The sequence below is a fragment of the Passer montanus genome, unplaced genomic scaffold (assembly GCF_014805655.1).
Source record: "Passer montanus isolate IOZ18808 unplaced genomic scaffold, ASM1480565v1 scaffold123, whole genome shotgun sequence".
Classification (NCBI taxonomy): Eukaryota; Metazoa; Chordata; class Aves; order Passeriformes; family Passeridae; genus Passer; species Passer montanus.
In genome coordinates, this window is record NW_024359056.1 from 1,241,260 (window position 1) to 1,254,274 (window position 13,015).

The window sequence follows — 13,015 nt, forward strand, 5'->3', positions numbered from 1 at the left end:
GATCGCTGAATATAACTGTTTCCAAAGAAAGGCTTATAAGCTGAGATGCTTAGTGCTCGGGCGTGAATTAATTTGTGCTGCACAGCATTTGCTTTAAAAGCAAATTAAAAAAGCATTTTGTATTCCCGTGGATTTGAGGCTCCTACCCCAAGTGCTGCTGCTTGCAGCTGGCTGTGGTATTTTCCCTTCTTAAGCAGCTTGGCTTTGCATTTGTCCCATGCCAAAAAAAAGCTGTGGAACCTCCCAGGAGCTGGCCCTGAGAACTCACCTGGACACCTGCTCTGAAAAGGGAGCCCTGGGAGGCAGTGTGGGGCAGAGCTTGTCCCTCTGATGGCTTGGGTGACCTAATCCCCTGCACAGATTGACATCCCTGATCCTTCCTCTCCGGGACACCCAGCTAATTCCGCAGGATGCGTGGGCACCCGTGTTTGTGGGGCAGTTTCTCCTTGGGACATGACATCTTCCCTGGAGGCAGAGGGCTAATCCCACCACTCCCTCCAAGCCTTGATTGTCATGTTTTATTTTAAAGGATTTGGTGGTTGTCTGCTGCCGTGGAGCAGCAATTTTCTGTAACAGCTCCAAACTGTCAGTACAGAATTTAAGCCAGGCAGGCGATGAAGACGAGGACTGGTAAAATTCCTCCGTGGTTTTCCCGTGTTTTCAGCTGCCCTTTTCCAGGGGCTGGTGATCCACCTGCAAGGTGCTGCTGCCTGTGGTCCCTCAGGTGAGGCAGCCCAGCCTCAGCCTTTCACACCTCTCCCAGCTTGTGTCAGGAGCCCCCACATTCCTTGCTCCACAATATTTTGCCTTTCCCGGTGCTCCCAACACCAATGTCCCTCCAGGCTGGGGCAAGAACCAATTGCTCTGCAGTTCTGGGTGTCTTGGCCAGCTCTGCTGGGTGTCTCCAGCCCACCCATTCTCACATCCCAGTTCAATACATTCAATTTCCTTGCTGCTTTAGAGGTTTTGGAGGTTTTTCTCCCCTAAAATCAGCCGTCTCTGTGCTCAGGCTCCCTGCAGATGAGTGGTGGCACCTCTGAGATCTTCCCTTCCCCGGAGCTGCTGGAATGTGCTGTTCTGAAGCAGTTGGCAGCCTTTGCTTATATATACATGTGTGTGTATTAAATAGAACAGCTCAGAATATCCGGCAGGCAGAGGTTCATTCAGCACCCAGAGCCTTTCCAGCCCTTTTCCTTTTCCTTCCTTCCTTCCTCAGCTCCCCAGGAACAAGATTTAGTGTCAACAAAGTTGATTTCTAAAACGCTTCCACTTGCCGTGGAATGATGATAATGATGATGATGATGGTGGTGGTGGTGGTGTTGCTCTCCAGGCACCAGATACAGGGAGAGCAGAAAACAGGAAGCCAAAACCTTGGAACTTCACGCCCAGCGTAAAGTGCAGCTCTTCAAAGCAGAACAAACGGCAGGAAACCACGGATATCCCCCAGGATCAGGCATCCCATGTGCCGTGGTGTGCTTTGAGCTGCAGGCCCCCAGATTTACCTCCCAGCTGCAGGCTGAGTGAGGCACTCCATCTGTGCAGGCGCTGGGGAGCAGCAGCAGCAGCCAAGGGCTGGGATGTTCCAGATGTTGGGCTGCAGGAAGTGGGAAGGTGTGGCATCTCCAGGGCTGCATCCCAAGCCCATCAGAAGGGAAGTGGTTGTGGGTACAGGATCTCCCACTCACAGAGACTGGACCACAAAAGAGGGGGTGAGGGGGAAGGATGAAAAAAAAAGCAGCATTTGTTAGGATGTAACTTCTCTGGCTCTCCATGAGGCCTGGGACTGCAGTCAGGAGAGGGGGGTGGCTTTGCTGAGAGGCTCGGTGAGCCAGAGAGGCTTTTTTGTTGTCTCAGTGCTGGGGCTGGTGTCAGATCTAGGCCGGGAGTAGTCCTGAAAAGCAATTTGCCTGGGCTGCCGAGGAATTAGTCATGACTCCTGTGCCCACTCGCTTGTGATCCTTTGGAGAAGGGCACGGTGTCAGCCACAGTTTAGCTCTTGAGGGAGAAGGAAACCCCGGTAGAAAATATCAGCTGGTGAACTGAGGTGATCTCCCCCTCCCCAGACATGGCAGTGCTTTGTTTCCACCTTAACCTGGGCAAATCCAATTCCAGACAGCATAATCTCTCCCCTCCTCTTCCCTGAAAAGAGCAGCTGTCACCGGGCTCTGGGAGCCGGGTGGGAGGATCTAATGCTCCGAGAGGACCTGCTGTCAGCAGGGCCACGGGCCCACAGCCCAATTAAACTAATGCCCAGTGATAGGAGTTAAACCTGTTAGAATTATATCTCTCCATGTTTATTGCTCAGCCACGAAGCCTCTTATGGCAGAGATGTTCTTCCCTCCCTCGGGACAGCGCCGCTCCCAGCAGAGGCTGCGCTGCCATCGGAGCTGTCTCGAGTCCCCAGCTCTCCTGCAGCTGCAGCTGAAGTTCACCTGTGTCCCCCCAGGTTGTTCCCTGCCCTTCACCGGGGCTGGGATGATCCAAGCAGGCAGGAGCCGGGGAGCAGAGCCGGCCCTGCATCCCCCAGCGAGGTTTTGTCCTGCCTCCCTCGCTGCTTCCCTCGGCCCTGCTCTGGCCTGGGCTGACTCAGACCACTCGCCCTCCTCCTCCTCCTGGCTGGCCTGAGTCAGCTTGGCAGGGAGTGGAGACCTGAGCTGCCAAACCTCCCTTCCTTGACTCATCCCAGCAGCTCTGCCTTCCCCAGGGGTGTCGGACGGAGGAGCTCCGCGAGCAGCAGGATTCCACTGCTGCTCCCCCAGCGAGCTGGAAATCCCAAAACAGTGGAGTAAATGTCTTGGGAATGGTGGGGTGAATTCAAGTGATGCCAGTTAAATAGTTTTGCTCATTTTCACTCTCTTCCTTCAATCTTTTCTGCCCAAACTGGTCTCTGCAGTTGGGAGCTGCCTCCTTTTTCCCTTTGCCATTTTTTCTGGGAAGCTTTCTTGCAGGATGGGGATGTGGAGATCTTGCTGGGTGAAGTCTGTGACATCCCAGATTCACCTGTACTGTGCAGCTCTGGCTCAGAATATTCTCCCATGGGACTTACCTTGAAATTCTTGATGGGGTGGCAGAAGCTCAGCAGAAAATCTTAGTTCTCATTTCTATGGGTTTCACTTTTTTTTGGAGAAGGAAACACTTCCCTCTTTTTCCCAAGATCCACAAAGATGCTGAGACCACTGCAAGATGCAGAAATCAGCTCATCTTCCTCCTCCAGGAAAAAACACGAACCCCAGGGGGATAGGAAGGTTCCTCACAGTCCCTCATTTCCATCTCTTTGTAGTGTTGGCTTCGGTCTTGCTCCATTGCCTCACAACCAGGGTGGTGATGATGATCCTGCCCTTCAAGCAGGAGGGCTGTGATCACAGGTGGGAGGCCCAGTGTTTGCAAACAAAAAAAAGAACTGGGTGAAGGAGAGAAGTTGTTTTATTTCAAAGCTTTCGAGAGCTCGTCGCTCTTGATGTAGATTTAAATAAAAACCCCGAGACGAGCGATTTTTGCATTACCCAGCCCCTGTGCCTGGAAGAAAAAATAAAAACCCGTTCAATACAGAAAGTGTGGTTTGATTTGGAGTTTTCAGAAAGAGGCTGCAGAGCAGTGGGATTATTTTAATAATACGGAAACTTCCCTTCAGGATATTGTAATTTTCTTGCCTGTACTTCTTGTTCTCGTTACTCTTAACGTGCTAATCCTCTCCACAGCCTCTGTCGGCTGCGTGTGACCGTGGATAGCTGCTGGGAGTGGGAATTACTGTGTGCTCTGCAAAATGTTCCCAGCTTGTCCTCCTTGCAGGGCTCTGCCTGTGACTCTGCTGGCTGGGAGCACGTGAGAGCAGCTTTTCCCTCTGCAAAGGAGCTGTTTTTGTGGGATACCCGGGCTGGGAGGCTCCACGAGCTCGCAGACTGTGGGGACTGGGAGCCAGTTGCTGCCTGTGGGCGTGAAAAATAAGAGCAATCCTTGGGCAGCTGTCTCGGAGAGATGGGGCTGGGGATGTGAGTCAGGCTGGGCAGCTGAAGTGTGTCTGTGTGGAGTCACCTCGGTCCCATGTGGACCCTGCTCTGGCACTGGGGTGGGGGCTTGGGGGAGCTCGGGAGGTTTGGGGGGTTCACAGCACCCAGAGGGTCACAGGGTGGGGAGGTTTTGTCTTTATGGAATGGATCCTAAAATCCCAGAATGGTTTGGGTGGGAAGGGAGCGTTAAACTCATCTTGTTCCCCCCCCGCCATGTGCAGGGACACCTTCCACTGTCCCAGGGTGCTCCAAACTCGCCTCAGACACTTCCAGAAATGGGGCATCCTCAGGGAAATCCATCCCAGCCCCTCCTCACCCTCACAGGGAACATTCCTTCCCAAAATCCCACGAATCCCTGCCCTCTGGCAGTGGAAGCCATTCCCTGTGTCCTGTCCCTCCATCCCTTGTCCCCAGTCCCTGTCCAGCTCTCCTGGAGCCCCTTCAGGCCCTGGAAGCTGCTCCATATCCTTTAATCAACGATGCCTTTTGCTTATTGCACAGAAACAGGCGAATCTGACAGCAAAAAAGGGCCAGAAACCCTGAATATTCACAGGTCTTCCACAGCCAAAGCTTTTGGAGGAATTGGTTGCTGAGCAGATCCTCCTAAACACAGAGAGGGAACAATAAGGGAACGACACCCCCAGCCTTTCAAAGGGGGCACATTTTTGAGTCGTGCCCGACCCTGTGTGGTTTGCAACCAAAACAATTCACACCTAAGGCCTATAAATAGAGTGCAATAGTCCCTGGATATTTTAGCAGCCGGAACAGGCACGGGGATGGAGGGTGAGTTTTACTATGTGCTGGTTACCTGACCTGCAGGGCGCCAGCTGCCGCGCGTTTCTGCGCTCGCCGAACGCCAGGCACAAGTCGTGTGAGCTGCCCCCACACTGCTCCGTGTCTGTTCTCTCCAGCACCCAATTTTAGCAGCACGAAAAGGGAGCTGGAGCTCCTGGGAGGGTTTTTTGGAGCAGAGGGATTGGGGGGGAGAGAGCCCAGCTCGCATCCCCCGGATGGTGGGAGCGGATGGTGCGGACAGCTGGGTGCTGGGATGGGGCTGGAATGTGGCTGGGCACTGCCTGCCCTCAGATCAGCCTGGTGGAGTTCAAGTGCAGCCCAAAAAGATGTTTAAAGAAGGAGATTTGAAGAAAATTTCCATCTTTAACCCCCAAGCTTTTAACAGCAATTCTGCTTGAAAAGCAACGTCCCCATTAAATTGTGGTGCTGCATCGAGCCTGGGATTGAAATCCCAGGGCCAGCAGGAAGAATTGGAACAAACCTTTGGATCCTTCTAGTCCTGGCTGCTCCCAGCACTCCGCATTTCCTTAATAGCACGGGAGCTTGACAACACAAGTGAACCCAGAGCTGATCCCATGACAACAAACGCGCACGGATTTACTCTTGGCTGGTCAATTGAAATCCATTTGCTTCTCTGGTTGACGAGGTGTGGAATGAATGTTTTAAGTGTGTTAAAACAGTCAGCATGGAAAGAAAGTTCCTTAAAATATCTCCTATCGCTGGAGGTTTGCTGCCAGCTAGCAAGTAGGAGGGAGCAGGCACTGAGGTAGCATCGGGAGAAGGCTGTGCTGGAGCTCTGAGCTGGGAGCACAGGGTTCCCCTCCCTTTTGGAGGTGTCACAGTGCACTGGGATTGTGCTCCTGCCCAAGAGTTTCATGGGAGGGAGCTGTTGCAGGGGTAAGGAGTGTGTGGAGGGGGTGAATAATGCAGAGATGGCAAGGCTCACTGGTGGTTTGGGGGGAATTTCACCATCCTGTTGAGGATGAGGAAGGAGGACACAGGCAGACCCACCTCAGCATCCTTAACAGGGCTGGAGGAGCAGCAGCTCCCCTCAGTTTTTGGGAGGAAAAAACTTTGTCCCCCAGCACTGAGCCATGCTAGGTTGTGACCTCCCTGCTTTTATACCATTCCCATTTATTCCATCAGCTCCCAATCCCTGTGCTGGAGCATGTCCTTGGCTCAAGCTGACATGTTTGGTGCTGGCTCCAAGGGAGTCTGGAGCTCCAAATCCCCAAGACTTCCTTTACTTTGAGACATAACTCCCATGAAAGCTGCAGCTTGTGCTGGGCTCAGCTCAGCATTTCCCAGGGCCAGCTTTCCCTGCAGCAGGCTGCCCTGCAATCCCCTGGAGCTGATTTCCATCTCTTCTTTCCACAGGTGGAGAGAGACTTTGAAAGGGAATATGGGAAGCTGCAGCAGTGAGTATCAACCACACTGGTCGGACAGGACCGGCCGCGTGCTTCCCTCCTCCCATTGCATCTTCCCAGGGAATTTTAGCCAGGGATGCTCTTCCCAGTGAGCAAATCCCTCGCTGCCCTGTAATTTCCAATTCTTCAGGGTTTCTCTGAGTGTTCAAAGGTGTCCTCAGAAGTATTTGCAGTGGGGTTGCAGATTCTGGCAGCTTGAAAAAAAGAAGTGTAAAATTGCCAGGAAACTGCGGGGTCCCTGAAGAGGCCAACACCTCAGAGGACCAGGAGTGGCTTTGCCATCCTGCCTGTGTCACAGGAGCTCACAGGGATCATCTGGAAGCATTTGGCTTTACCATTTGTGCTAAGTGTGAGAACTTTCAGGAAATATGCGAACTATGAATAAGAGATCACCAACTTGAAAAGGTTAAAAACCATCTGAAAACAACCCGAAAGGGTTGAGCTGCACTGAACTTCATCAAGCCTTGCCTGGATATTTTTAACTCCCACCAGAAGCCAGCATATTCAGCCCGTAAATGATTTGTTGCACGTATGATACACTTGGGTTTCTTTCTTTCCAAGATTCCGACTTTGCCTTCCTTCTCCCATCTTTCAGATTGGAAGATCAGACCAAAAAACTTCAGAAGGATATGAAGAAAAGCACAGATGCAGATTTGGGTAAGTGACTGGAGGATACATAGACTGTGAACTTGGCCACAGAGAGATGAAGTGACTTTTCTCGAGATCACATGAGTAATGTGTGACAAGTCTGGAAAACAAATCCAGAGCTCAGTCCCACTCAGTTTGCTTAGTTACAAGGCCATCTGCGAGAGGCAGCTCAGCCCAGGGAACACAGGGAGTGCTGCGGGCTCAGTCCCTGTCTCCTGAGCTCCGTGGCCTTGGACAAGTCCCTTTCTTTTGTTTGCCTCAGTTTCTGCCACTGAAGAAACCCAGGAGTCGTTGGTCCAGGTCTCAGATTATCCAGCAGGAGCAGCTCCAGCTGAGCCTATTGTGCCAGCAGTGCTTTTTCACCTCCTTCAGTCCTCCTTTCATCTCCTTCACGTCCCTCTCTGAGCCCCAGGAAGGTGGGATGGGTCTGGGGGCACAGCTGGACACAGCTGGCCGTGTTTCCCGTGGGAAATGCTGACCTGGCAGCTCTCCTTTGGGAATAACCCAGCTCATTCCCTCCCTGGCTGCTCGTTTTGGCTTCCCCTCGTGGCAGTGGGCGATGGAGGAAGCAATAAACAGCTCTGCCTGCACGTTTGGGGTGGCATCTGCCCTTGCAGGTGTCCTGTCCCACGTCCCAGCTCCCTCCACATCCCTCTGGTCGGAATCTGCAGTGCCCAGAGAGGGATCCAGCAGAGGGGAGCTGGGAGCTGCATTTGTTGGATGCTGGTTCCTGAGACGAGCAGAGCAGGAACCTGCAGCAAAGAGCTGTTCCAAAGGCAGATGGTTTTTCCCAGTGTGTGGTTTGGAGCAGTCCCTGCTTGGCCCCCACAGCTCCAGAGCCAAGGCAGAGGCACCAGCACAAACAGGTGTGGGCTGCACTGGGCCAGCACTCACCCGTGGGACCGGGGTCACAGCAGGGCAGGACAGTGGGAAAGAGGAAAATTTGGGGCTTTCCATGATCCAGCCTCTCACCTGTGTGTGTGTGTGTGTGGATATTGCTGACACAAACACAGATCCAGGCTCTTCCCATGCTCTCCCACCTTCCCAGCACAGGCAGAGGGGTGGGAAAAGCACCAGACACGCAGGACTCTTTTCCAGGGTGAAATCTGCCCCTTCTGAGGACTCTGGTCATTGTCAGGGATCCTTGGTAAGTTTTTCCTTGTTAAGGATTCCCCTCCCCTCCCTTGCAGTGGGCGTTGTTTATATGGAGCATTTCAAGTCCCAGAGGAGCTGTGGGAGGACTTTCTTTTTCCGTTCTGTTCCATGGCAGAGTCACAAATGAGCCTTGGCCAGAGCCAGGACGATCTGATTTCTCATTTAAAGGCTTGAAATGGTGAGTGGAGGGAGAGGTACTGCACACAGCCTGCTGAGGGAGGGCTGGAGGAGAAGGAGGTGGGTCAGATCAATCCTTGAGGATGGCTCTCCTCACCTGGCAGTGCCCATTCCCAACATCCAGCCCCCAGATCTGGTGAGGATGACAGGTTTTGCCCTCCTGTCTGGTTCCTCCAGGCTCAGGGGGTTGGTTCTTCACTGCCTGCAAACACTCCCTGCCAAAGTGGGACTGGTGGCTCGAGTCTCCACCTTCTTCCCAAAAAGCTCAGCTCAGAACAAGAGAATTCCTGTGCACAGAAATATCCCAGCCAGGCTCTTCACTGCCCTACCAGCAAACAGGGAATGGGCTGCTAGCAGCACAGTTGTTGGCACAACTGGACATCACTCACCCCCTTCCCCACCCTCTTTCCAGAAGCAGGAGGATGTTCTTTAACTGGAGGTAAAAGCTCTGCTTTGGAATAATTAATTGGAGCTACATCTCACATGTTTAATGAGGAAAAGAGCAGTGCAGACCCTCTTGAGGGCTACCCTGAGGGACAGGCAATCCTTTCTCCTCTTCCTCCTTCTCCTTCTTGTCCCTGTCCTTCTCCTTCTCCTTCTCCTTCTCCTTCTCCTTCTCCTTCTCCTTCTCCTCCTCTCTCCTCTCCTCCCTGCCCTGGCACTCTCAGACCCCCTTTTCAGCTCTCTGTAGGTGATCCCACTGATGCAGAGGAAATTCCTGACCCAAATTCCCCCTGAACATGCCCAAACCCCCCCAGTTCCCAACCTCCCAGCGTGACCCTGCCACTCCCTCCCTCCGGTTCCCTTCCAATCCTTTCCTGTGAAGGAAAACTTCATTTTTCTTGCAGCCAAAGGAGCTGTGCTGTTGTTAACTCCGTCCCATTCTGGCACAAATCCCCGCTCAGATGTGGTCACACATATGGATTCTATCCCATCTGTTTCAAGGTTTAAATGCCCAAAGCCTTCATGTTTGGATAATAGATGGATACGGTAGCTTTGTTATCCTGCAGAGAGAGGCTCCTTCTGCACTGAGCTCCCAGCTCTGCAGCTGCTGAGCCCTCTCTGTTATAATTGTGTGTAACCTTTCAATCAGAATGTTTAACCCCTTGATTTATCATCTTAAGCCCCATTATTCGGATGATTTTAACTTTTAATATCTGAGGGAGTCTTTCCAAAGCTCCTCCAAAGCATCTGGCTTTGTGATCTCCAACTGGAATAACTTCCAGCAGTGAGGAAAAAGAACATTTTTTTTTAAGTACCTCTGGCCTTTTTAGGTTTTTTTTTAGTCTGTTTTATCCCTGTTTATATTTATGCTTTCCTTTTTATTAGTCTTTTTTTCCATTCTGTACCTTCCCTAATTTCTTGCTCATTTGTGTAGTGGTTCTGTCATTGAATTTTCCCTTTGCAGACCAAGTGTTTGGATAAAGAGGGATGGGGCTGATGGAAAACAAGCAGAATGCTCAGTCAGAGCATGACCTGCTGCTTCTGGATTTCTTGGTGGCACTCCCAGGGCCTGTAGGGACTTCATATCCCCCCTGGCTCCTTCTCCACAGGCAAAAAATTTAGGCTTATTGAGGGGAAAATACTTAACTTGTGTCCCTGCTCTTTGTGTTTGGAGAGGGAAAGAGAAACCTCGTCTCCCAGTCCTGTCAGTCTGGTCCTTTCCCACTAAATCCACTTCAAATACATGGGGGTTTTTTTGTAAAGCCATTTGAAAGACTTAATGGACTGTGATTTTTCTCGTTGTGGAAGAGCTGTAGTGAGGCTGAGAGTGACACTTAATAGTCTGTCGAGAGAAGATGTATAAAAACCCCCATCTCTGGGGTTTTTTTAAGAGAACAGTGCTTTTGTTAGTCTGGGATTATTTCTGGCAGCATCACAAGCCTCACATTGGAGTGGTTCAGACTTAACTTACATAAAAACACTTCTCTGGGTGTTTACATGAATGAATTGGTGCCTTTTCCTTGCTTTTCTCTCAGCCTCCACCGAGCATCTCCCTGCAAGCTTGTGCTGACCCCCTCCTGGCTGCCTCAGCTCCCTGATTTTTGCCCTCGTGGCAGTGGGAAATGTGACCCTGTGTGGTTTCTTTTCCATCAGCCATGTCCAAGTCTGCAGTGAAGATCTCCTCAGACCTGCTGTCCAACCCCCTGTGTGAGCAGGAGCCCTCGTTCCTCGAGATGGTCACGGCCTTCGACACGGCCATGAAGAGGATGGACTCCTTCAACCAGGAGAAGGTGCATTGGCTTGGCTGGGAAATGGGAGAGCTGGGAGGGTTCTGGAGTCATGGGATGGTGGGATTGTCCTGGAATCATGGGATGGTTGGGGTTGGGGGGGATTTGAACCCATCCCTGCCATGGCAGGGACATCTCCCACTGTCCCAGCGTGCTCCAACCTGGCCTTGGACATTTCCAGGGATGAGGCAGCCACAGCTCCCCTGGGAATTCCATCCCAGCCTCTCCTCACCCTCCCAGGGAAGGATTTCCTCCCAAAATCCCATCCACCCCTGCCCTCTGGCAGTGGGAAGCCATTCCCTGTGTCCTGTCCCTGCCATGTCCAGAATCCTCTTGTCTCACCTCTTTCCTTTTTATCACCATCCCCAAGACTTTTCCCACAGGAGTTTCTCTAATCTCCCTCTTCAGGCTGGGATTGCAGCTCCCATGGGAGAAATTCCCTCTCTCCTTTTGGTTAAAGGACATCGTGGTTGTGCTCAGGGTCCCTCCCCACCCCCTGGTGGGACCCTACGAACCCATCCTTGTGCAAATGGGATTTTCCAACAATCCTGACGTGCAATCCTCCCATTTTTGCTTTCCACAGGTGAATCAGATCCAAAAGACAGTCATAGAGCCTTTGAAAAAGTGAGTACCAACCATCATCTCATGGGGTTTGTCCTCATCTGGAGCTTTAGGGATGTGGGGCCTGGAGAGAGGCTGGAAATCAGCCTCAGAGGGACAATCCTGCCCTGGTCCTGCTGGCCACACTGCTTTTGTGCTTAATTAATCATAATTTGAACCTTTTTGGCCACTTGGATCCACTGCTGCCTTCACCTGTAGCTTAAAGAACTCCTGAGATATAAAATCGTGGAGCATCCTGGGCTGGAAGGGACCCCCAAAAGATGAATAATTCAATTTTCTCTGTTTATGTGTTGGTTTTTACTTCCAGCAAAGGAACAAAACCACCTGGAGATCATCCAGGGGGGTCAGAAATTGGCTGGTTCAGCAAAAGTTTCTTTCATTTGGAAATTTTCCTGAATAAAAAAGGAGGAAGTGGAAGTTCCTTCATGTTTACAAATAATATTTATAAATAATATTTCCATGCAAAGAAGGAGGAGAGGCTACAGAGCCTTCATAGCCAGAGAGGTTGGAAATGAGGGGAAAATGCCCAAATCCCACAGTTCTGTCACATCTGGCCTGCAAAATTTCCACCTTTTCCAGGGTCACAGGCTGTACCCCCAAACCTTTCATGATACCTTCAGTTCTCTCCCAAATATCCCCTTAAATCCCAAGATTTGCTGTTTTGTTACAGGAGCAGAGCCAGCGAGCAAAAATAAAATGAAATTACTTTAATATGACAGTAAGTGTTGCAAATTGCTGAATAACAATTTCAGTTTAGGTTTGACACACAGAGGGGTTGTCGTGGTTTAGTTGGTTTGGCTTTTTTTTCCCCCCTGAAGTTGTTGTTTCTGCCCAAATCTGAAAGTAAAATCTCATGGATCACTTAACACCTGAGGTTACAGCATGTTCCTGTCTGGGGGATGTTTGGTGACTCAAGTTTTACCTTGGTCCTCTATCCACAACCAGAAATTCCTGCTTATTTAAGGAAAAAAAAATAAGAAGAAAGAAAGAAAAAGGAAAAAAAATCCCAGCCTTTTGCTGTGGAATTGTGTTGCTTATTATCTAGATTGTCCTCATGAAAGATACATTAACTTTTTCTTCCAGCATTCTGTTAAAATTGGAAGAACTTGTGTTTCTGAGATATTCTGGGGTTTTTTTTTCTTCCCTCAGCTTGTGTTAGTTGGTGAAATGAAAGACAGTCCCTCTCCCTGCAAACCTGCCTTGGGTTTGAAATCCTGGCTGGTGAATTCAGGACAACAAATCCATTTCCATGTGCCCGTGGGAGATGCTCTGAGGGCTGGAGCCGTGGCCAAAACCTCACAAATTTTGGGAGCAGGAGCCTGCTGCAAGGCAAAGGGATGTGCTGGTCACCATGCCAGGCTGGCCAGGACATCCCCATGGCCAAAACCTCCCCAGTTTTGGAACAGGAACCTGCTGCAAGTCAAAATGATGATGCCATGGAAGGGTGGCCAGGACATTCCCATGACCAAAACTTCTCAAATTTTGGGAGCAGGAACCTGCTCCAAGAGAAAGGGATCTCCTGGTCACCATGCCAGAGTGACCAGGATATTCCCATGACCAAAACTTCTCCAATTTTGGGAGCAGGAACATGCTCCAAATCAGAGGGATGGTGCCATGGAAAGGTGGCCAGGACATTCCCATGGCCAAAACCTCTCCAGTTTTGGAAAAGGAACCTGCTCCGAGGCAAAGGGATGGTGCCATGGAAGGGTGGCCATGACATTCCCATGGCAAAATCTTTCCAATTTTGGAAGCAGGAACCTGCTCCAAGGCAAAGGGATGGTGCCATGCCAGGCTGGCCAGGACATTCCCAGTCTCCAGTTTTGTGTGAGAGAGGAAAAGGCTCCATGGAGACCTCAGAGTCCTAAAGGGGCTCCAGGAGAGCTGGAGAGGGACTGGATGGAGGGACAGGACACAGGGAATGGCCTCCACTGGCAGAGGGCAGGGATGGATGGGA

At 51.1% G+C, this 13,015-nt stretch overlaps 1 protein-coding gene across 2 annotated transcripts in view; it reads left to right on the forward strand.

Moving 5' to 3' along the window:
- BIN3 (bridging integrator 3) overlaps positions 1-13,015 on the forward strand; it is a 44,345-nt gene that overhangs the window by 13,264 nt on the left and 18,066 nt on the right. Inside the window, exons 3-6 of one of the 2 annotated variants that reach the window (XM_039698305.1) lie at positions 6,180-6,220; positions 6,825-6,886; positions 10,307-10,443; positions 11,024-11,064. In XM_039698305.1, the coding sequence (XP_039554239.1) occupies positions 6,180-6,220; positions 6,825-6,886; positions 10,307-10,443; positions 11,024-11,064 (281 nt within the window). Of the gene's footprint in view, positions 1-6,179; positions 6,221-6,824; positions 6,887-10,188; positions 10,444-11,023; positions 11,065-13,015 lie in introns of those variants that run through there. The other variant, XM_039698306.1, reaches the window with a different exon arrangement.